We start from the raw sequence: 23,142 nt of genomic DNA, 5'->3' as shown, positions 1-23,142 counted from the left end.
TCTTCTCTGTGTCACCATGAAGGATACATATTCATTCTCCTTATCTTGGTGAGGCAGCTAGGTTATCAGTGCCATAAATCAATAGTGAGAACAATATGGAATATTACCAACAATAAGGACGCCTTGGGATTGGGTAGGGAGTTGCAAGGGAGCTGGGGGAGGGGAGCAGATTGCACTGGCTTAAAACAAGATTGTTCGAACCAGGTAAGAAAGAGAGATGAGCAACATGAAGCCAATGGTACAGCGGAAACGGAAAGGAAAGAGCCAGTCAGGAGGTGCCGAGACGTGGGAGACAAATCTTTCCCAGAGGAGTAAGAAACCATCTCATTCTGAATGGAATAAATGGGAGGTGAGTGTACAGCCTTGGGGCATTGGGTTGGTGGTGGCACTAGCAACATCTGGGTATTAAATTATGCACCATGTTTCAGTTGGATGAATTCTCAACCTTTTTTTCTCTGAGCTTGCACAAATGTTTCAAAACAGCAGTTTATAGAATGTCTCCACTCATTTCCATTGCACATGGAGATACAGTGCACTATCTCATCACCCCTCTTCATTGGTGTTGTGTATAAACAGGAAGTCCTTTATAGTTAGCTCCAATTTGGGGTTAGATCCTATGGTGAACTCAGCATTCAAAATTGTGCCTTCAGTTCCTGCTAACAGTAGGAATTGAGGCACTTGGAAGGGTACAGAAAGCATCTTAAGCCTTGGCAGGCATGGGCCCTTACAAAGCTTTTGACACTTTCATAGTTTCTCAAATGTGAGCCCTATCTGTTTTATTCTCTATTCCCTTTCTCAGCATTGTGACATCACAGGTATTGAATTATGTCATCCCTGAAGACCTCCACAAAATCCCCTAGGCTGATTAGGAAGGATAAAGCTTCGGTTTAGACAAATATAGAACATAAGGGAGATCTCAATGACTGCTTACTATACAAGTAAAGTATGTGGACATTTGCTAGCATGTGATAGTTTATTTTAAAAATCTACTGGAATGTGACAAAAGCTCTTTACTGTATATTCCTTTCAATCTTGACTCCCTATGCTGTGTGCAATATATTGGACACACCCCTAAGCTATGGTATATGGTGGACAAGGCAGATAGATGACTGAAGTAGCTTTTTGAGAACTGAAATGTCCTTAGAAGTATGCTGGTATAAGGGCCAAGGCTGGAGTTCACAGAGGGCAGGCTTTCAGAAAAGACCAATCTCCTACTTTGTCCCCAAGGCAGATTAAGGCCAAGTCCTTGGAACATTGAGGCTTCCTTCTACCTTGAAATGTGAAGCCTTAACCACGAGCACAGGACTTTCATGCTCTGCTACCTGCAGAGGAGAAACAGCAGCAGCTCATGTAGTGATTTTACTTTGGTGCTGAACAGACTGGATGATGCTCAGTTTGCCTTAGATTTAATGGTGGCAGCTGTATTTTGTTTACCGAAAAATCACAAATTTAGTTGCATGTAATACATCTATAGCCAGATTCTTCTTACAGGCTATTCTGGTCTGAATCAGGTGTAATTCTATAGATGCCAATGCAGTTTAGAATGATGTAAATGGAAATACATTTTAAAATGAAATAAGAGCACCAGAAAAGATACACAGAGGGAGGAGTAGCAGATTGCTCAGCAGAAGGACCTAGAAGGATTTTGGAGCTAGTAGTCTGACTTTCCCTGTCAGTTAGGAGGGACAAATAGGCTTTGAGCACTTCCTAAATCTGGGATCAATTTAAAGTTATTCCACCTTTCCTACTGTGGCAACCTTACATCTCTGGGAAGCGTTTATTATTTGTAACCATTGGCATTATATGAATTTGTGTTTTCACCTCATTCATTTACATAACGTCCACATCTCAAAGTCAACTCTTTACATTGATTGAGTTTCACAAATACCTGCTCACTGGGGCTATCCCCTGTCAAAGGTTTACTTGTGCCATTGGTGTGTGTTACTGGTTGTAGAAGACCAAGGAGTCTGAGACTTGTTCAGGAGTTCTCATATTCCTTCTCCTATTATTGTTACAGTGAAATTCTTATTTATCACTGTGCTTCCTCATTGGCAAGTACTTTCCGGGATAGAGAGATATATCTCCTCTGCTCTCTGCTAGCATTCATTTTGAACAACTGTGTGCAGCATAATAAATCCATCAGGGCTTTGTGTAAGGAGTTGCACAGCTTCTTTCTAATGAGAGGCAGTCTGATAGATGCGTAAATCCACTGTGAATACAGACCTTTCTTACTCTTGCTTTGTCTGAACTGACAGCAGGCACCTGCAGACATGCTGATAAGCTGCCTCCTCAGTGACCTAAACAAACAGATGATTGAAGACATGTGAGCCAGCCAATCATTTCACACATCTGAAAAAGCATGGACTCAAACACTAACAAACCACTTCAAGATAGAAGCATCTACCCACTCTTACAAAGCCCACGCACACAGCATCACTAGAAAACAGCAAAAAGACCTCTAGCAACATCTATAATTTCTTCTCTTTTGCCATCAGATAAGGTCTGCAGAGCTGGAGTTGGAGTTTGAAGACCCACTCAGTGAGGTTATCTTGGGCTATTTCTTCCTACTTTCTTTAACGGTCCCTTAGTATTACACACGCAGTGCACATCTACATATGTTATTAACATGGTATAGGTTTACTGCGCAGTAAAATACTGCACAGTAAGCCTTCCCTGGGAGCACATGTACATGTGCACCCTGTTGGGAGCAGTCCACTTCTGCTGTGCTCCCCTGCAACAGCCCGGGGCAGCTCCGGGCTCCCCCAGAGTGCTAGCCTGGGGGCTGATAGGGAGTACGGGGACTGGTCCTAATGCGTTTGGGGCCAGGAGACCTCTGCCGGCTGTAGCGGCAACTGTCTCTTGGCCCCATGCACATCAGGAGAGGTCCTGATGTGCATGGGGCCAAACAGCTGTGGCTGCAGCCAGCAGAGCTCTCCCAGCCCCAGGCACATCAGGACACACAGCTGCCAGGGAGCCCGGTGCCCAGCAGGGCTATCCTACCCAGTAGGGGGTAATGGGGAGCTGTCTCACTCTTGGAGCAGCTGCCAGTGAGCCTACTGCTGAGCAGGGAAGCAGATAGCTCTCCAGTCCCAGCACTGCTCAGCTTCTGGCTCCTGAAGGGAGCTGGGAGCTGAGTAGCACCAGGACCAGGGACAGAGAACTCACCTGTCCCTTTTGGCCCCCTGCTGGTGTGGCTGACAGGGAGCAAATTTGCTCCTGGTCAGAGTCTACACAAGTGCTACTCTGCAGTAACTACTGGGCAGTAACTACTGCACAGTTAATCTAGTACCTGTATTTACAGGTATTAGCTAACTGTATAGTACACTAATTTACTGTGCAGCAAATGCCATGCACATGTAGAGTGTGATGCTTTACTGCACAGTAGATTAGTCTGCTGCACAGTAAAGCATCTCATGTAGACACATCTACAGTGTCCTGCTCTTTAATTTTGATTGCTGGCTTTAACAGAGTATTTACTATTACTCATCTCTAAGTTGCTGTATTTCTACATATATATGTAAAGAATATGCCCTGAAACCTGAAGATGTGTATATATATGTATTTTTTTCAGGTGTGTATATATTATACACCTGTATATTATATATCCTTATAAATATTCAGGTTTCAGGTCATATTCTTCATCTTCTTTAATGTGTAATACATGGCAAGGATAGTCTACATGACTATAACAGTAACACTTGACACTTGTTTTCTGTGACGTTTCCTGAAGCATAAATCATAAAGACTTGTCTATTGTGGGGGAAGGGAGAGAAAGGAGTTAGTTCACACTAACCATAGTATATTCACACAGAAATTACCTGCATCCATATGACATAGGTTTGTGGGTGAAATAGCTGGCCAGATCATGTGAATTCTTATTTTTGTCTGAATGCCAATTAAGTTTACCTCACAGTGGCTATGACTACATGAGACACTGACTGCACAGTCATTACTGCAATCATTTAGTACTTGTATAAACAAATACTAAATGACTGCTCAGTAACCCAAGTTACTATGCAGTAGCACCATCAAACATCTTTTTCATGACACTACTGCATAGTAGTAGCCTAATACTACTGTGCAGTAGCACTGTGTCACTGTTGTTGCCACAGTTTTTCAGCATCTCATGTAGGTGCAGCCAGCATACTGGATGGCCTGGGTGTTTGTTTGCATGTCTTTCTACTTAAGTTACTCCAGCTGTTGTCTTTATCAGAATCAACCTGTTTGCTTCTGTGCCCTCTGCTTCTCTGGCGATATGCTGACTATATGTCACCTCTCTGTCTGAGTGCTGGCACACTGCTAGGATTGAGCCATTTATGGTTTTATGCACCTGGAGTCCAGATCATCACAATCTAGCACCATAGCACTACACTGGGTTTGTGTGCCTGCCTGGAATGATACATATTGCCTGGATCTCCTTGCCCTTCAAAGAACAGCAGAGATTCTCATGTCAAAAACACCAGAATAGAGATGTATGAAGCCATTATTAAAGGAATGGCCAAGAGGGGTTACACTCAAGAGAAACAGCAATGCTGGATCAAGAACACGGATCTGAAAGCAGCCCCACAAGCCAAGGACAAAAAACAGATCTCCAGAAGTGCTTTTGTCATCTCTCCTTGTAATGAATCTGTTTTGTCCCAGAGCACCAACATTTAGCCACAGTGCAGAGGCCAAAGTCATTTGATGACTGTGACTCTGACAATGAGATGATCTCACATTTAAGCCAGAATCTCCTCCTAACTCAAGAGGCAGATTGTGAGTATCTACAGGGATCTTAGTTTTCTGTTTAAAAACTGCAAATTCTCTGATAAAAATTGCAGGTTCTCTGATTAAAAATCCCCAAATCTGTGTTTTTCCATGATTAAAATGAAACACTGCTAAATATAGGTATCAGTTGAACACAAAGTTTTATTGATATATTTACAATTTTAAAGCAATTTGGCAGCCTACCAGTGCCTTAATCATTATAATACAATACATTCTAAATACCTATACATTTTGGTGTTTGATTTTGGGTTTTTTATCATGGAAAATCAGAGGTCCCCCTGCCCCCTTTGCTCAGCAGGCTATGGGTCCAGCTGCGGCTGCCTCCCCCACCCTCCCCCCAGCTGCGGCTGCCTCCCCCCCCTTCCCCCCCCCCCGCTTTGTGGCACTGAGCAGCCCTGATATGCCGTTGCCCCTTATTCCCAAGCTACAGCTCCCCCAGCTCTGCTGGTGGCCCTCACTCCTAACCCCCAGCCCTCCAGCCCTGCTGGTGCTCTTCACTCTCAACCCACAGCCCCCTTGCCCTGCCAGTGCCCATCACTCCTGACCCACAGCTCCTCAGCCCTGCTGGTGCCCCTCACTCCCAAACTGCTGCTCCCAACCCCCAGCATGTGAGCAAGGGAGTGGATGTGTGGGGAATGGGGTGTGTGTGCGGGAAAGGGGGGTGGGGGCACAGGTGATGTGTAGGGAGGTGGGAGAGAGCACAAGCGATGTAGCAGGGGTGTGGGGGAGCATGTACCCCTCTGAGATTTCTGAGCCCACCTCCTTAGTGGCCATGGCAGCATGTCTGGAACTCTGCCAGTCTGCAAGGGGAAACCTGCTGTTTCCTGCATTTTTCTCCTTTAAAGGGGAAAATCCATGATTTTCTCCCTTAAAAGAGAAAATATATGTTTTTCTCTGTTAAAGGAGAAAATCCTCATTTTTCCACAGTAGATGGAAAATCTGGAATTTTTTGTCTCCTTCCCTCTTTTATTTTGTTAAAAGGACACTCTCAAACTGCTGCTGGAGCAGGTGTTGCTGATAACTCAACTTAAGGGTGTCTCAGCTGTATTTCCTTGCTTAAGAAACACAACCTGATCTCTAGCAGCTGAATTTTGGAAAAAAAACAGTGCATGCGGTAAGCAAGAAAAGTGGTATAAAAACAAAGCATTAAATGCTATGAGATAACATTTGGCTTTATTTTATTCAGATTAAAACAGCCACTGTGGATGGATGTGACCTAGTAGCTTTCCAAATTCTTTCTGCCTATCCACATGCTCAAAACATCAACTATGTTGGGATGACTTTGTGGGACGATTGGCACCGATATGAGGAAAATTGAGAGTACTGGCAATTGGCTTTTTTTGTCTGATTTGGCCAATGGCACGGCCAATAAATGCCCTGTGCATGCACACAGGAGTGCAGCCCAGCAGCTTGGAGAGCAACCAGGTCCAGCTGGTAAGTCTGTTGTGGAGGAAGGGGTGATGAGGGAGGGAAGGGGCATGGAGGGGCAGATCAAGGCCCCACAGTGAGGGAGGGAGTGGGGCTGAGGCAGGGGCAGGTGCTGCCCACCAGGGCAGAGCAGAGCATGGGACTGAGCCACAGCTCATCCGGGGGTGCAGGGAGGCAGAAGTGGCTCCCGCTGCTACATGCACCATGGGAGGGCATGCAGGGGTATGTGCCCCCAGATCTGCATGCAGGGCGAGGGCAGACTGCTGCCGTGGCCTGAGGCTGGGGCTGGGCTGGGCTGTGATTGGGGCAGATGGCGGTGGCACTGGGAGCAGGGGTTGGGGGAGTTGCAGCCACCCCAAAATTCACTGTAGCCCTGCTCCCAGTGCCGCCACCACCTGCCCTGAGTGCAGCCCACTCAAGGCCCCCCACCGGGAAGAACCTGGCATGCCTCAGCCCACCCTTGCCCTGCATGCAGATCCAGGGGCATAGACCCCCCATGCCCTCCCAGGGTGTGTGCCGCGGTGGGAGCCACCTCCCCCATGCCCTTGGATGAGCCGCAGCGCCATCCTGTGTCCTGCCCCCTCCCTGCCTCACTGCGGGGGCCTTGATCTGTGGCCCCCCCCATGCCCCTTCTCTCCCCCTGCCCCTCCCCCCACAATAGACTTATCAGCCGGACCCAGCTGCTCCCCATGCTGTGGGGCTACATATATGAATCAGATCGGTATTGGCCGATATGGCTCGTTAAAAATTGGCTATCGGTATCGGCTCAAAAAATCTCTGTCGGTGCACCCCTACAAGTTACCTGGTTCAGACAAGACTGGCTCCAAAGCTCAAGCTCTTATTTATTTTTTACTGTATCCTGTATGATATGTCACCCACTCCTACCTTCTTAGCACCCACATATTCAAATAGCAACTGTACCAGGAAAAAGGGGCTGGGGGAAGGGGGGAAGAGAAGACCAGTTCTAACATACAGTGCCAATCTGCATAGGCGATGCATGCCTCCTGAGGCTGTGGTGGGGCATGGTGACGTGGGTGTTGGTGGTGAGGGTGGGCCAAGCGGGGATGATCCGCAGGCAGCCAAGATGGTGTCAGCAGTAGTGGGGGGAGGGGAGGTCCCCCTGAGGCTGGATGCAGAGCCTGGACAGAAATGCACAGAAATGCCAGCGGCACCTCTAGGTGGGGGGGCACCAGTGCTCTGCCTGCCCCCCCTGCCCGTCATCTAAGCTGAGAGTGGTTGCTCTTGGAGGGGGGGAGGCACCACTGCTCTCAGGGGGTGCATGTGCACCCCCGTGAACCCCTACACATCACCTATGCTGATCTGGGAATGTATGAGTTGTCTGGCCTTGGCTAGGCTATGAGTAAGCCCCAGAACTCTCTCTTCTCAGTCCCCTTCTGGCTGCCCACCACACCTCCCCTTTTCTTCCTGCATGCCCAAGACGGTAGCATCATACTGCCCATCCTTCCTTCCACATTTTCAGTATGGGAGATTCAAGAAGTAAATCTTTACAGTTTGAATTATTTGGAATACTGGGAAAAGGAGGCAGCATCCAAATTAATTTGTCCCTGTGAAGAGAGGAGAGGGGTTCCAGAGGAAAGCCATACTTACTCACAGTGATGGCGGCAGAACCATTAGGAAGGCAAGATCCCCATTTTGTGAGCTTCTGCTCACTCCAGATTGGAGGATGTTCAGGAGCCAGCAGGATTTCCAGCGGTCCAATGCAACTGGGGGGAGAGAAGGGACCCATGTGAAGTGGCCAGATGGAGCTGCGCTGTAGCACGAGTGTGATCAGCAGCATCAGGACAGGGGACAAGAAAAGCTCCAGAGACTGGGAGCTCGGAGGATCACCCAGCATGCCGTGCCACAGCACAGAAGAAGCTGAAGCAATGGAGACCCTTAAGAAGTGCCCCTTTGAGCCAGGTAGCTAACGGAAAGGCTTACTGTTGAATGAACTTGATCTTTCCCCTGGAAAGAGGAAGTACCAGTGAAGCCAGGGGTGGGGACTTGATATCTTAGTTTAAAGGAACTATTCAGGAAATTGATTGGCTTATTTGATTTGCCTGGAACATGGATGGACTGAATTGATTTATTCAAGCCTGGAAATTTGATGGGCTTAATTGATTGATGGACTAAATTGATTTATTTAAGCCCGGGACCTTGATGAACTTAATTGATTTATTCAGGGAACTGCCAGAGAAGCTGGATGGATCTAATTCATTTATTTGAGAGACGCTAATTGGTCAGTTTGGTTCATCTTGAGAGAATTCGTGGTCTTAAAGGTTTTGTTTTAAGAACTGCCTGAGAAGGAACTGGCTTAATTGATTCGTCTAATTGGGCCACCAGCAAGGGGATTGGACTCACTGATTTAGTTGTTGAACTGTAGGGGCATTACCCGTATTCTTGGGCAGACCGTAGAAGAGCCCCGGAAGCTAGGGGGCTAGCCCTGAAAAGACTGACTTAGATTTTCAATAAAGCCAGTCTTAGACCGAAGGTGGATTGTCATGTCACGTAGTTATTTTTTCTTCCCTTTTTTAAATTTTATTGATATGGAAACCAACAATGTAAATGCAACATCCAGAGCAGCCAATGGTTTACTGGCCCTAGTGAGCACAGGATGAGGTGAAGGTGTGGTGTGAGAGGAGGAAGGAGCCTCACTAAGAGGAGATGGCCTGGGTGAGCATGGAAGATTGTCATTCGGTCTGTGATCCACCTCCTGACAAATTTAATCAACATCAAAGTAGAGCAGGTGAGAAGCAGGCAGCCCAGGCTGGGCGACCGCAAGATACCCTTAGCTTCCTCACCGCTCACCCTAGCAAGGCTCCAGGCATGAGGACCACAGCCGTAAAGCATCCCCACTCAACAGGCCCTTAACAGGTTTCACAGAGTTTGTGAGGTACATTTCAGAGCATGAAGCATGGCACTGGCAGAGAGAGGAACATTACACTGCATTTTACCATTATGTCCAATTCACAGCATTGCATCACTGCTGTGTATGAGGCATATTCCCCAGCATATTACTAGAATATTCCAAAAACTCTGGCACTTTGTCTAGTCTTCTCATGTTGTAAAAAGCAGGGTATTTTAGCAGTAGGCAAGCTCTCTTTTTGGAAACATTTCACAATACAAATTTGTATGCAGCTAAAGGTAAATAAAGATCATAAGGCACCAGTGAAGGAAGAGGCTGAGAATATTTTAAATCAGGGGTGGGCAAAATATGGGCCATGGGCCAGATCTGGCCTATCAACTTACTGGATCTGGCCCAAGGCTGCCCCCGCGGTGCTCCTTATGGAGCCAAGCACCATCCACTCCTGCCAGAGCAGCCTGCACTGGGTTCCTGCTGGCCCCTGCTGGCCCAGGCCCCAGCCAGCACACAGCTGGAGCAGCAGCCACAGCTGGAGGCAAGGAAAGCAGAGCAACCCTGCCAGCATGGGTCCCAACCAGGACACAGCTTCTGGTGTGGCTGTTCCCGGGTGCTGCTGTGCTTCCCTCACCTTTCAGTGACAATGCTAGCTGGGCCGCATTCAGCTGTGCTGGGAACAGCCCTGCCACAAGCTGCGTACTGACCAGGGCCTGCACCCCAGGTAGAGCTGGACCCAGGGCCAACAGGTGTGGGTGGGAACATGGCACCAGCTACCTTGGGCAGGACTCCACCCCATGTGGAGCACTGCAGGGGTAGCCGCCAACTGGGTGAGCTCTGCTGCACATGCCCCCTGTCTACTCCTGCCTCTCCTCACCCTCAGCTGGCTTCCAGGCAGCCCTCCCTCCCTGCCACATGTGCACACCCTCCCTCCATACCCTTCCTATACATCACCTGCCACCCCTCTTCCCCATAGGGCAGGGCATGCAGGGAGTGGATCACTCCTGTCCCACTCCCAAACACTGCTCCCTACCCACCTAAAGCCCCATAGGGAGTTTTGGTGAGTTGTTGGGGGTGGGAAATGCTGACCCAGCCCAGAAGAGCTCATCAAAACTCCCTATGTGGCCCTCAGGCCCAAATAATTGCCCATCCCTGTTCTAAATCCCTAAGACACTGAGAAATCATTGCAGCTACTCTATTTTACAGTGCATAGTGTCTGGAAAGGGCTAGACCATGGAATTCAAGGCACAGAATGATTTATTATGGCTCTAACTTCACAGAGCAGAGGTGTCCTGTCATTCATTCCAGCAAAGGTAGTTATGCCCTTTCAGCCTTGCAAGCATGGGGGATGAGTCTGGTGAACAACACCACTGCATAATTTCAATGGGCCCATTTGCCTCCCCAAACAATCTCTCTGCTTCCTTATTACACTGAATCATCAACATCCTCTTTCATCTGAAGGACCACATGCTGGGGTGCACTTACAGTTACTATCTGTTCCCAGCACACACCCAAGTCTTCGCAAAAAAATTGTCCATAAGCTCTCTGCTGTGCCATCTAAAGCAACCCCATGCTCTTAAACTTATGAACAACAGCCTCTAGTGAACTCTCACCCATCCCTCAAACATCCCAGGAGAGGATGCAAAGTGCCTCTGTGCATCAGGGTCCTAAGGCAGGAGAGAACAAGTTTGAAGATGACCTACCTCCCAATGCTACTTCCCAAAACTAGGAAAAGACTATGAGGACAACATCTCAAAATTGAGAAGGAAGATTCTTCTTTGATACCACAGAAATTGAACAAAACCCAGTAATGCCTTATTACTCTCCTTAATTCCCACCATCCCTGTATATAAGATGATGTGCTTAGCTAAGCTGATGAAGAAGAAAAGAAAAGGTAAAGGAGAAAATGTTTGGAGAGCTCCTAGCAACTATAAATGAGGAGACAGGAATTAAGGGGGAAGGAGGGGTCTGTGGGCTGAGAAAAAGCAGGACCAGAAGCTGGCTCAACAAAGCATTAAACTGTTGTGATCCTGGAAACTATAAAATAAGGACAGGGAGATGCAGCAGCAATATGTGGAGATCATGAACACACAGACTACTTTGTCTGAAACCATGCTACAGTGTGGATCTTCCTCTAAGTGCAAGAGCCTCAAGTGCTTTGAGGATGTCCTGGCTATACTTTAAGGATGCCCTTAAAGGGATTAGAAGCAAGTTATTCTGATGTGATGGAAGAATGGGAAGTGCAACAGGAAGCCAACTTGGCTAGACAGCAATCTCTTCATGAACTGAAATTCAAAAAAGGAATTCTACAAAAAATGGAAACTTGGTCATTGTATTAGGAATGAGCATAATAGTATGGCATGGGCATTAGGAAGGCCAAGGCACAATTTGAGATGCAACTGGCAAGAGACATAAAAGCAATAAAAAAGGATTTTACAAGTATGTAAAAAATAAGAGGAAGACCAAAGAAACAGTAAATCCCTTATGGAACACAGAAGTTATCTAGATCCTATCTTTTTTTACTATAGTCTTCCAATATAGGGGAAGCTACCAGATGATAAGTGAAGTTGGCAGCAAAGATAGGAAAGGAGTCAAACAGCCTAAAGTAATGGCAGAACAGGTTAGGGATTATTTAGAGAAGCTAGATGCTTTTAAGTCTCGGGACCAGATGGTGCTGAAGGAATTAACTGAGGTAATTTCAGAGCCACTAGCTATCCCCCTTGAAAATTCATGGAGGCCAGATGTGGTCCCAGATGATTGGAAGAAATCAAAGATAGTGCTTATCTCCAAGAAAAGGAAGAAGAAATATCTGGGGAATTACAGATCAGTCAGTCTGACGTCAACAGGTGGAACAATCAGGGAGCAGGTCCTCAAGGGACCTATTGTGAAGTACCTAGTGGAAAACAAGAACAGCCAGCATGGATTCACCAAGAGCAAGTCATGCCTGACTAACCTGATTTCTTTCTGTGATAACATGACAGGTTCTGTGGATGCAAGGAGAACAAAGGTTGTGATATACCTTGACTTTAGCAAGGCTTTTGACACTACCTCTCACAACATTCCCCTTAACAAGCTAAGGAAATACAGACTAGCTGAAAGTACTGTAAGGTGGATCATCGTGCTCAACACGTAGGAACATAACTGCCTGGATCATCGTGCTCAACACGTAGTTATCAATGGCTCAATATCTAGCTGGGAGAAGGTATTGAGTGGAGCTCCCCTAGGGTCTGTCCTGGGTCTGGTATTGTTCAACATCTTCATTAATAATTTGGATGATAGGATTGAGCGCATGCTTAGCCAATTTATGGATGACACCAAGTTGGGTGGAGTTACAGACACTCAGGAGGGTAGGTCTAGGATTCAGAATGACCTGGATAGACAGAAAAAATAGTTTGCAATCAACCAGGGGAAAGTCAACAAGGACAAGTGTAAAGCCCTTCACTTGAGATGGAATAGCTGCATGCACAAATACAGACTGGGGGTGGCTGGCTAGACTGCAGTACTTCAGAGAAAGACCTGGGTATTACAGCAGACCATAAACTGAATATGAGCCAATAGTGTGCTCCTGTTACCAGAACACTTGCAGAGAAGGTCCACAATGACCCCCAAAAGCGGCAAGTATAAATGGGTGTTCTCTTGCATTTTTAGAACATTTATGTTCTTGGATTTTGTTAAGTTTACACTGTTATATTATTTATTTTATATTTCCATTTTTAATTTGTTATTGGTTCAAATTTTTGCACTTTTGCACACTTATATAGACTATTTTTTTGTATATGTACTTTGAAAATCAGTATTGCTCTTGTTGAAAAACAATTAGATTAACACATTTTTATGAAAGTCTCAAAGCAGAGATTCCATTACTTCCCCAATAGAAAGTTCACATTCTTCACTAAAAATATACTCTGGTTCCACATAAATATTCATAGGATAGAATATCTCATGAGATATTTCATGATAATATGAGGAAGTATGTCAGACATTTCCATACAGTATTACACAAAACCAAAAGCAAGCATCACAGTTGCAACAATGCAATAAAAATCTGTTCTTAAAATGACATAAATTAGTAACTATCATGAAAGCAAGAACACAAGCCTGGCCCTCATAGCTGCTATTTTGAAAAGGCTTTCTTGTAGTCTGACAATAACGTTCTGAAAGTTTATGCACCTCTGCCTCCCAGCTTTTGATAAGACCCTCTCCTCTTGCTAACCTTCCTAACTCACACCCTACTTTTACCATGCAGATGCTTGGGCAATAGTTAGACAGATGGTTTCTTGCATTTGTGTGTCCAATGAAAGGTTTTATCAGGAATTGTCAACACCATTAATGACCACAGTAGGCACAAGATCAATCTATTTTTTTTCATTAAAGAAAAGTCATAAACCTTCCATCAAGACCCTGAATTAGCATTCGTGAGCTTGCCACAGTGCTCAGTGAGGTGTATTACAGCACAACAAAGAAACACCCCTTTCTATTTGTGAAGTCAGAGTCTGGTATAGGGATATAAGTCTCATCCATTATCTCAGTGCAACTGGAGAATACTGTTCATGCAAAGCCAGCCACAACATCCTAAACAATATCAAGTCTTATAACTGCTGTGATAGTACTTTCTTAGCAGCAAACTGAAGATAGATTAACATACAATCACTGTTTTGTGATTTTTATAGCTTTTATGTACTATTGTTCATACAAACATATCAAAGCACTTTATAGGTTGGATTCATATACTTATCCATGTTTAATGAATGGAAACCAGAGGCACAGAGAGGTGAAGTGAGAACAAGTGAAAGGTGAAGTAGACAAGTTACAGAGACAAACCTGGGCGCTGCAGGCTCTTCCTCAGGGACCTGACTTACACATTGCTCCCCTTACTCATGAAGCCATACACTGGCTGGCTCAACTCCAGGAAGGAGTTCTTCATTTACTAGCTGAGCAACTGCTGGATGGTGATGGAGTGCACCTTTGGGCACCTAAAGGCATGCTGGAGGCCCTTGGGGATCCCCCTTGAACACAGGCTCAGGAAATACTCCCAGCTTTATGACCACCAGCTGCATCCTCTTCAAGATATGTGAGGGGAGGGGAGAAGCCTTCCCGGAAACTGGGCTAGCTGTACAGCAGGAGAAGCCCCTGGCCTTAGGATGGTGCCTGGGCCAGAGTGGTTCTCCATGCTGAGCATCCCAGACAGAACCACTGCCAAGCTAACTGCTTTCTGGGACAATGTTCTGCTGGGTGGGAGGGATATAGGGGACTGCTGAGCAATTGTGAACCCTTTGTTCACTGTGCTGTACCTTTAGTGTGCTTTCCCAAAACAGCTCAGTAAACATCTTGGTAACTGTTGGGCTTAATGCTCCCTGTGGTGGGGGCTGGAGGTAGGCCTGGAGAGGGAGACCAAGAAACAGGGGTGCTCAAAGACTCATGGGAGAACAGGGATCTTGAATTGAGATTTTGGGAGGGGAAATTGAGGCATGGGCTGCTGGCTGTGTTGGCTTGTGAGCAACTCAAGTTGTGGCCTGAACAAGAAGCACACAAGAGACCAATTTCCTAACTGCGCAAGCTTTATGTCTTCAAATACACTTGAAATAAGCACTTGGAAACAAAGGCCATCTCACAAGCAACTGTGATAAGCTTAAAACTCTTGACACTGTGCAAACTGCACTAAATGTACAATTGTGCCAAATGTGCTTTGGGGGACTTTTGAGTCCACTCAAGTCCATTACGTACAAATCCTGTTGGCTGTGAGAGACCCTGGGAATGCTGTGGCATGGAAACGTGCCCCACCAGTCTAAGCTGGATGGCTCCAAGGAACTCAACAATCACATCTCTTCACACTGTTGGGGAGCTGGGTGGGAGCAATCAGTGCTAGGGTATACCCTCTCATCTCGTCTGTTACTGGGGTGCAGGTAATTGGGAGGGTGGTGGCATTTCCCATCACTTCAGCCAAGAGAATGGCTGCCCCTGCAGTGGCATTCAGCAGACCTGCTGTTTAGACCTCCACTCTTTGCTTGGTGTTCAACCACACAGATGGGTGCAGATGGCCAGGGCCGCTGGAGTATGGGGAGGCATGCACACAGCACATCTGGTTAGCATTCTCTGGCTCCCCCTGACCATCTGGTGGTAGTTGCTGGCCAGGGAAGTGTTCAGGATGATGGGTGGGAGATGGTCTGTATCTATGACTGGAGGCCATCCTCTGGTTCAGTTCAGTACTTGAAGCTAGGTGACCACGCCAGAGTACTTAAGCAAAAAGGAAAGGTGAATCTTGATAGTTTCACTGGGTGCTCGGGGAGGTGCCACATGGGCTGGGGTCACCCTCCCTGGGACAAGTAGGGGTGTTGCCTTAGGGCTGGTCCCACATCAATGGGGGTCAGAAGCACCCACCTGGGCAGTAGAATTCTGGAAGGTGCATAGACCAGCACTTGACACAGGACTTGTGGGGCTGGGAGTTCATCCTGGGAGGCTGGAGAACTGCAAATTGCTCATATTGTCCCAGTAGAGCAGGCTAACAGTAGCCAAACACATTACTTAATACAATCTAGAAATACTCCTTGCACAAAAAGTGGTAAGTTTGCTACAGTACAAGTGCATTCACATTTTTTTACTGCTTGAACACGTGGCTGCTCACATTTTTAGCACATTTTACACATACTAAGTGTTCTGTGCAATATGGCCCTTAGTGGATTATGCAGCATGCTACCAAATCATCTTTGGAGTCAGAGCCTGCTTATAAGCTTTGCTCTGTTGGTGACCATGAATCTTGTACCACCAGTACAAACTTGGATTTTTAATATGTAAAACCTTCTACTCCAAACTATTAGGACATTTTTTAAAGCTTTTACTTTGGTGTTTAAAAAATTATGGGATTTTGATTTCATTTTTGACTTGCAGCAGTGCTATTTCCCTGGTTTAGATGCAGTTACTCCTGCTTTACACTAGCATAGCTGAGAAAAGTCAAATTTAAAAGGTCAATGAATCCACTTTCTGTAGCAGGTGAAGAAAGGATGCATAATTTGATGAAGTACTTAAGAAGAGCTGTCAGATTTATAGAGAGAAAATGCAGTTAACCATGACACAGGTTACATAGCTGTGAACTTCCTCCTCCTCTTTTAATGACTTGCTCACAAATATCTGCTACTAACTAATGATTTACTCATGCAACAGAACTATTAGACAATAGAATTATTTTAATTTCCTGCTCAACAGCAAAAGGAAAGATGATACTAAGGTCCTGATCCATTGCCTTTTGAAGTCAGGGGAGTCTTGGATTTTAGTGGGCATTGAATCTGACTCTGTATCTAAAGAACAAAGCTAAATTGCATTTTCTGTGATTGCACAGTTTCCCTTCCCCCTTTGCTATCTGAGAAACAGCAAAGAGGCTTTCAAGTGCTTTTGATGAAAAATTTGCTGTAATTAGTCCCCTACTTCACTGTCACCCTACATCATGCCTTTCCTTGTCTCTTCCAGTTGCTGGCAATGATTGGTGCGGTCTTTCTCCTCCTTTACATCTTTGTGTGTTATGAGAACTTCCATTTCCATGTGGCTCATATGTATGCTCAGCTGGGCTACCGTAATGCTCAGCACATCGTGGGCCAGAGATATCTGCAAGGTAACACGTCTCCAAGTCAAGGTGGTTGCAGAATATGTATGTTTGCAAGTGAAAAACATATGTTTGTGTGTGCATACGTGTGTGCACACATGAGTGCATGGTGGTCTCTATTATGCATGTTAACTATCATTTCTCCAACTTATCTATGTCTGTCATCCAGGAGCTGGAGTGGAAAAGAATGAGGACATGGCCATGCATTGGTTCAGGTGAGGTGGTATAAAATATCACCAGCATGTCAACCTACACTACAATGGGACCTCCCAGACTTGTACTCATTTCTCCAGGGTGAAGGTTCATAGATCTCTTTAAAAGAACTCCTGGGGGTAGAAGGGATAAACAAACTATTTTCCCTTGGAAAGTTTTCTTTCTAAAGTAATTAAGTGTGTGAGAGAGAGAGAGAGAGAGAGAGAGAGAGAGAGAGAGAGAGAGAGAGAGAGAGAGAGAGAGAGAGAAAATGAAGGCTGAGCCAGGATATCTGGTGCCAGAAATGCCCGAGTTCTAACTGCAATCTTGGACAAAACAAGCCATTTCCCTCTGCCTCACTTCTTCCCATCTGTTATTTCTATTTTTAAATACATGCAATGTGCTCAAGTACTAAGGTGAATAGAGCCAAATAAATACCTAGGGGGAGAGAGAGAGAGAGTGAGTCCAGAGGAACTGGAGTGCTGTTCCTTTTGTGGGACATTAGAACTACAAGGCATAGAACAGAGAAGAAAATTTGCACATCAGGTTCAGAGGCACTACAAATACTGCCTTGCTGCAAGCAACAGGGGAAAAAAGAGAGCAGCTAAGTCTTTTCCAAATGTTACTTTACGTTCATAAGAGTTTGCTGATACAGAAATGAGGTAGCTGTTCCCTGCAAATGATGTTTATACCCTGATTAAACAATTTTTAAAATGCTTGAGACTAGACTTGGTGCTGGCCTCCACAAGGCCCAGTTCAGTCATGTGGGGCCAATGGGACCCAGGCCTGATCCAGCTGCAGGGGGCTTGGAAATTTGGCAGTGGAGCAGTAGTAGTGTTAATTACCACCACGCCCCTGCTGCCACATTTCCAGACCAGTGTAGGGAGCTGGATGGGATGGCTATGGCCAGCAGGCTGGGGGCTGAGCATCCCTGCCATAAATAATCAAAAAAGGTAAACAGTAGACACAATCAAAATATCAAGATTTACTTCTTGCTGTGGCATTCAATTCTACACTCAATGGCATACTTATTTTTCCATTTCAAATAACTGGTAGTAGATAATACAAATGAAGGCTAAATTTGATCCTTAGTGTGAAAGTGCAACTCTAGCAGATAGTAAATGTTGATTTGAAGACATACTAATACCAATTTCAACAGTGAATTGAGATACCAGATTTCCATTTACTTCACAATCACTTTTGGACACACAGGAAGGTGGAAACATTGTGTCACCTGCAGGATTTTAAATGCTGTGATCAGGAAAGCGCTGGAGTGCATATACTGAAGAATATCTGAGTTCAGGAAAAAATAAAATAGAATAAATGGGGATGCTTTCTTGAATCAGGGCCTGGCATTTTTAAAAAGGATCATATTAAAAGAGCATAGATTAGGTGTGCCAAGGAACCTTGTCTGCCTAGATTAGGTGTGCCTTTTTACCTGTTTGCATTGGTTTTGGTTTAGGATAATTTACTTCCCCCCGCTTTTCTATTATCTCTTTTTTTCTCCCTCTTTCTGTCTTTTAGACAAGCTGCAGAGCAAGGCCATCCCCACTCTTCCTTTAACTTGGCTGTGGGGAAGCTGAAGAACATGACCATGGCACTTGAAGAAGGGTAACTTTAGTCATTCCTTTCAGCTTGCCCTTTCTTCTATGCCTAAAATCCCAGTTCCTGCTTCGAAAAGGTCTCAGATACTTCTATAGATATTATCTACACTAGCATTTTTTTACTCTCCCACCATTCCACTTCCATTAAGGCAGCTCCATCAATAGTTGGAAGAGTTTATGTAGACCTGCTGACTTTATAACTCTAACTCTTCTGCCAGGCACTGGTCAGCAGCAACAAGGATCAGGTTCAATTTTGGGGTACTAAATATATTTTACCTAGGCTTGAGCCCCCACCCATACCACCCAGTAAACACTAAATTAATTACTAGGGTGTCCCGCAAAAACAAAATGCCCTCCTTACAAACAGTATAAACACAAACATCCAATCCCAGCTCTGCTGGGCTAAAAGCTGCAAAACTGCTCAGACAAAAGGTCAGGCCGATCTTGACTTGGACCTGAATTACATCTAGTGTCCAACCACACTGCTTGGTTGGGACATGAACCACAAAAAGGATAAAAGGGGGCCCAGGCCTCTTTCTCTGGGCCTGAAATGGGCAGCAAAAGCCAGCCAGTAGGGTTGCCAACCCTCCCAGGTTGATCGAGAGTCTACCAGAATTGACATAGATCTCCCAGTGACTATTGAAAGCAATCTGGGAGATTGATCTTGTGAATGGATTGAACAGTGCAATTAATGACTAGAAGTGCACCAATACATAGGTCCCATATCAGATTGGCATTGGCATAAAGAAAATTGACAGTATCGGCAATCAGCTTTTTTTGGTTGATGTGGCCGATAATATTGCTGATAAATACCCCATGCGTATGCACAGCCACTGCGCAGCATGCAGGCAGCCAGGAGCTCAGCCCGGCAGCATGGACAGCAGCTGGGTCTGGCTGGTAAGTCTGTTGTGAAGAAAGGGGTGTGAGGGGGGAGCAGATGGAGGCCCCAGTGGTGAGGGAGGGAGTGTGGCTGGGGCTGGGGTAAGTGCTTCATAACCAGGGTGAGGCACGGGACATAGCTACAAGCAGCTCATCTGGGGGGCATGGGGTGGGGGCAACTCCTGCTGCTGCATGAGTCCTGGGAGGACATGCAGAGTATGTGCCCCTGGATCTGTGTGCGGGGGGAGGGCAGGCTGCCACTGCAGGCTGGGCTGGGGGCAGCGTCGGGCTCTTCCTAGTGGGTGGGTTGGGCCTGGGCTGCACTTGGGGCAGGCAGTAGCAGTGCTGGGAGGGGGAGGTCCAGGGGGGCTACAGCGAATTTTGGGGCGGCTGCAGCCTCCCCCATAGCTCCTTTCTCAGTGCTGCCACCCGTGCTGAGTGCAGCTCAGCCCAGCCCTGCACTGGGAAGAGCTTGGTGCCACCCCAACCGCAGCCCACAGTGGCAGCTTGCCCTCCTTCCACATGCAGATCCAAGGGCACATGCCCCTCATACCCCCCCAGGGTGCACATAGCAGCGGGAGCTGCCCCCCACACACACTGGATGAGCGGCTCGCAGCTCCATCCTGCGCCCTGCCCTGGCTGTGCAGCTCCTGCCCCAGCCCCAGCCCCAGCTCCAGCCCCACTCCCTCCCTCACTGCAGGGGCTTCGATCTGCCCCCGCAAGCTCCTTCCCTCCCCCCTTGCTCCTTCCCCTACAACAGATTTACCAGCCAGATGCTGCCTTCCAAGATGCTCAGCTGCATATCAGCAATCAGATCGGTATCAGCTGATATGGCTTGTTAAAAGTGGCCATTGGTATCAGCCCAAAAAGTCTCTATCAGTGCACCCCTCTTAATAACATTACATCACGTTAGAGAAAAAAAATCTCCCCAAATAGCTTCAGTCAGAGTTGGCCATCCTACTAGCCAAGCCTATATTACACTGAGGCCTGGATCAACAACAATAAGTGCCAGGTCTCACCCTGGTTCAAACTGTGTCAGGCTTTACCTTGGCCCAAATCTGCCAGCCAAACATGGTTCAGCCACACAGCTAGGCTGAAATGCAGTAACTGTGAAACAGCAAAAAGGGCCCAGGTCTATGGCTGCAGCCTGGATATCCAGTCTCAGCTATACCACTGTGCTGAGAGACTACAATTCCTAAGCACAGGGGCAATAACTGCCAGGACCCATTCCTGGGCAGTTTGCTCCAGGGATTAATACCTGAATGGCATTAACCACTTAAGAAAAAACAGGTGAAAGAGGAAGGAAATAGGAGTCTCAAACTCTGAGACAGACTTTCTCTACCTGTACCTGAGGCTTTCCTGTCCCATAGCTTTTGCTTGCCCCTCCAGTGAAGAGGGGAGACCCCTCCATAGGAAGCAGGTTTTCTGTGTGGCAGGGACACCGCCATAGACCAGGACCTACCTCGCATCTGGGAGCAGAGAGAGACGTGGAGCCAGCAGGGCACCGCCGAAGATCAAAGGTGCAGTGGAAACAAGGCCACCGCGAGAAGACAAGCTGTGCTGGGACTGGAGGGAGAAAAGTAGAAGCGGCCACAGTGGGCCGCGGGACAGCCGGTGCATTCAGCCACACCAGCATGGGCATACTTTATGGCTGCATGCCAACACCGGTTTTCCAGCCAGCCCTCAGGAGGGGAATAAAAACCCCACTGGCTGGCATTCAAGGAGGACCAGAAGTGAGTACTCCGGAAGGGCCAGAGAGGCTGGAAGTGAATGACTGCCCTGGCAGGGGCGAGTGGTGGCAACCCTAGGAGGGGGTATGCCCTGACAAAGCTTGCTCAGCAGAGCCTGAATCCTTACCTTTGACAAGACTGTGGATCCTGGATGAAGGTGGTGTAGATTGGGACAGCAGTGAACCTGTTAGGACAGAAAGAAGAAAAGACTCTGAGGCTGTGAGCAGACATTGGGAGAAAAGGGAGAGCGCCTGGGAGTAAGGCATCCCGGGTGAGTAGGAAAGCAAAGCAGGCTGACATGAGGCCTGAACCAGGACAGTACACCATCCAAACAGGACTGTGACTATATCAGGGCTGAAGCCTTTACTGTGGCAAGCAGACTTTGGCTCAGCCTTGGCCCAGGAGCAACATCGCCTCGGAGCGCAGGCTCAGGGGTGATCTGATGGCCACCTACAAGTTTATCAGGGGTGACCACCAGCATCTGGGGGAACGTTTGTTCACCAGAGCGCCCCAAGGGATGACGAGGTCAAATGGTCACAAACTACTTCAAGATCGTTTCAGGTTGGACATAAGGAAGAACTTCTTTACTGTCCGAGCCCCCAAGGTCTGGAACAGCCTGCCACTGGAGGTGGTTCAAGCGCCTTCATTGAACACCTTCAAGATAAAACTGGATGCTTATCTTGCTGGGATCCTATGACCCCAGCAGACTTCCTGCCCTTTGGGCAGGGGGCTGGACTCGATGATCTTCCGAGGTCCCTTCCAGCCCTGATGTCTATGAAATCTTTGGTTGGTGTAAGGCAGGGTGTAAGGGAGGCAGAGCCCTGAAACAGGAGTCCAGGCAAAAGAGCCAAAGGAGGGAACCAGAAGAGATGAGATTCAAAAACATCCTCCCAACAATAACTGGTAACAAGATATGGCAGGCGGGAATCCCTGGGGACCCTTTGAAGGATCTGGAAGGCAAGCTGTTGACTCGAAAGGAGATGGCTGCATCCGAATGGCCAGAAAGAGTGAAACGCTCAAGTGAACATCATGGGAGGTTACATTCTGGCTCGCAGTTCAGCTGTGTAGCTATTTGCAGCCCCAGGAGAAAAAAGTCAGAAACCTTGGTTGAGTTGTTCTTATATACCTGGTATGATATCACCCAAGTCTTGTCCAATTAGGGAGTGCCATGCTCCAGCCTCTCTTTTACTCATCCGCCTGGGGGATCTTCTGCTTCCTCTGGCCAATGAGGCCAGAAAGTTTTTTATATCCTCCCTCCCTGCCCCATGTCCTGCAGTGTGTGGTGGTATTACATAATGCCAGGATCAGATCATGGTAATTAACTGGTACTACATTAGTACTGCCACCAGTGAAATTGCACTGGCGATGGAGAAATTAAAAAAAATACCAGTGTGGAAGAGTCAATAAGGTAAAAAGTAACTAAGGATTCATTTTCAGACAGACTGACTGACTGACTCATCTGTATCTTGAAGTCACTCTTTTGTGGGCCTCACCCAAAACCCACTGAAGTTAATGAGAAGACTCCCATTGATTTCAACATGCTTTGGATGAAACCCTTTGAGAAAACATAGTTTTGAACTGTTTGTCTCTCTCCTTCAGCTATGCTTTCTCTAACTTGGGTACTCATGAGCATCTGAGCTCCATGAAATACTCACAGTATGATCACTAACCAAGGAAAACTTGCTTGGCTTTATGTTTTGTACATTCACTATGTTTGGACCTGGTCTAGTGGTCTAGTTTTGATTGAACTGGGAATTGTTGAATATTTCACATCAAACTCATGTGATGTAAAACTCCATAGTTTAAACTGAGTTTTGCTTTGAGTTTGTCAGTTTATTTTAAAAGTTTCAGTTTTGAATAAAGTTTAGTGAGTATAAACCCAAATAAGCGGAGACTGAAAAAAATGCTTTCAAGAAACCTATGATCTGAAACTAGCATGTAACATATAGATCTTTTTCTGTCAGAACACACACTATTTAATTAAGTAGAGTTATGTATGAAAAGCATATTTTTAGAATCATCAAAATGCATCCCTGCTGAAACTCAGTTAAGTTAAAAAAACAGCCAAACATAACAACCTAAAAGGCTTTG

General features: G+C 46.5%; 1 protein-coding gene across 1 annotated transcript in view; it reads left to right on the top strand.

Annotated features, from left to right (window-relative positions):
* The first annotated feature begins 226 nt into the window (after nucleotides 1–226).
* LOC112550297 (secretory immunoglobulin A-binding protein EsiB-like) overlaps nucleotides 227–23,142 on the top strand; it is a 23,478-nt gene continuing 562 nt past the window's right edge. The window contains exons 1-4 of the mRNA XM_025204263.1: nucleotides 227–349; nucleotides 16,514–16,655; nucleotides 16,816–16,861; nucleotides 18,363–18,449. Of these exons, the coding sequence (XP_025060048.1) occupies nucleotides 227–349; nucleotides 16,514–16,655; nucleotides 16,816–16,861; nucleotides 18,363–18,449 (398 nt within the window). The remainder of the gene's footprint in view (nucleotides 350–16,513; nucleotides 16,656–16,815; nucleotides 16,862–18,362; nucleotides 18,450–23,142) is intronic.

This window comes from Alligator sinensis, unplaced genomic scaffold, assembly GCF_000455745.1.
Source record: "Alligator sinensis unplaced genomic scaffold, ASM45574v1 scaffold353_1, whole genome shotgun sequence".
NCBI lineage: Eukaryota > Metazoa > Chordata > Crocodylia > Alligatoridae > Alligator > Alligator sinensis.
Note: the sequence above shows the minus strand (reverse complement) of the source record. Positions and strands in the feature narration are given on the sequence as shown.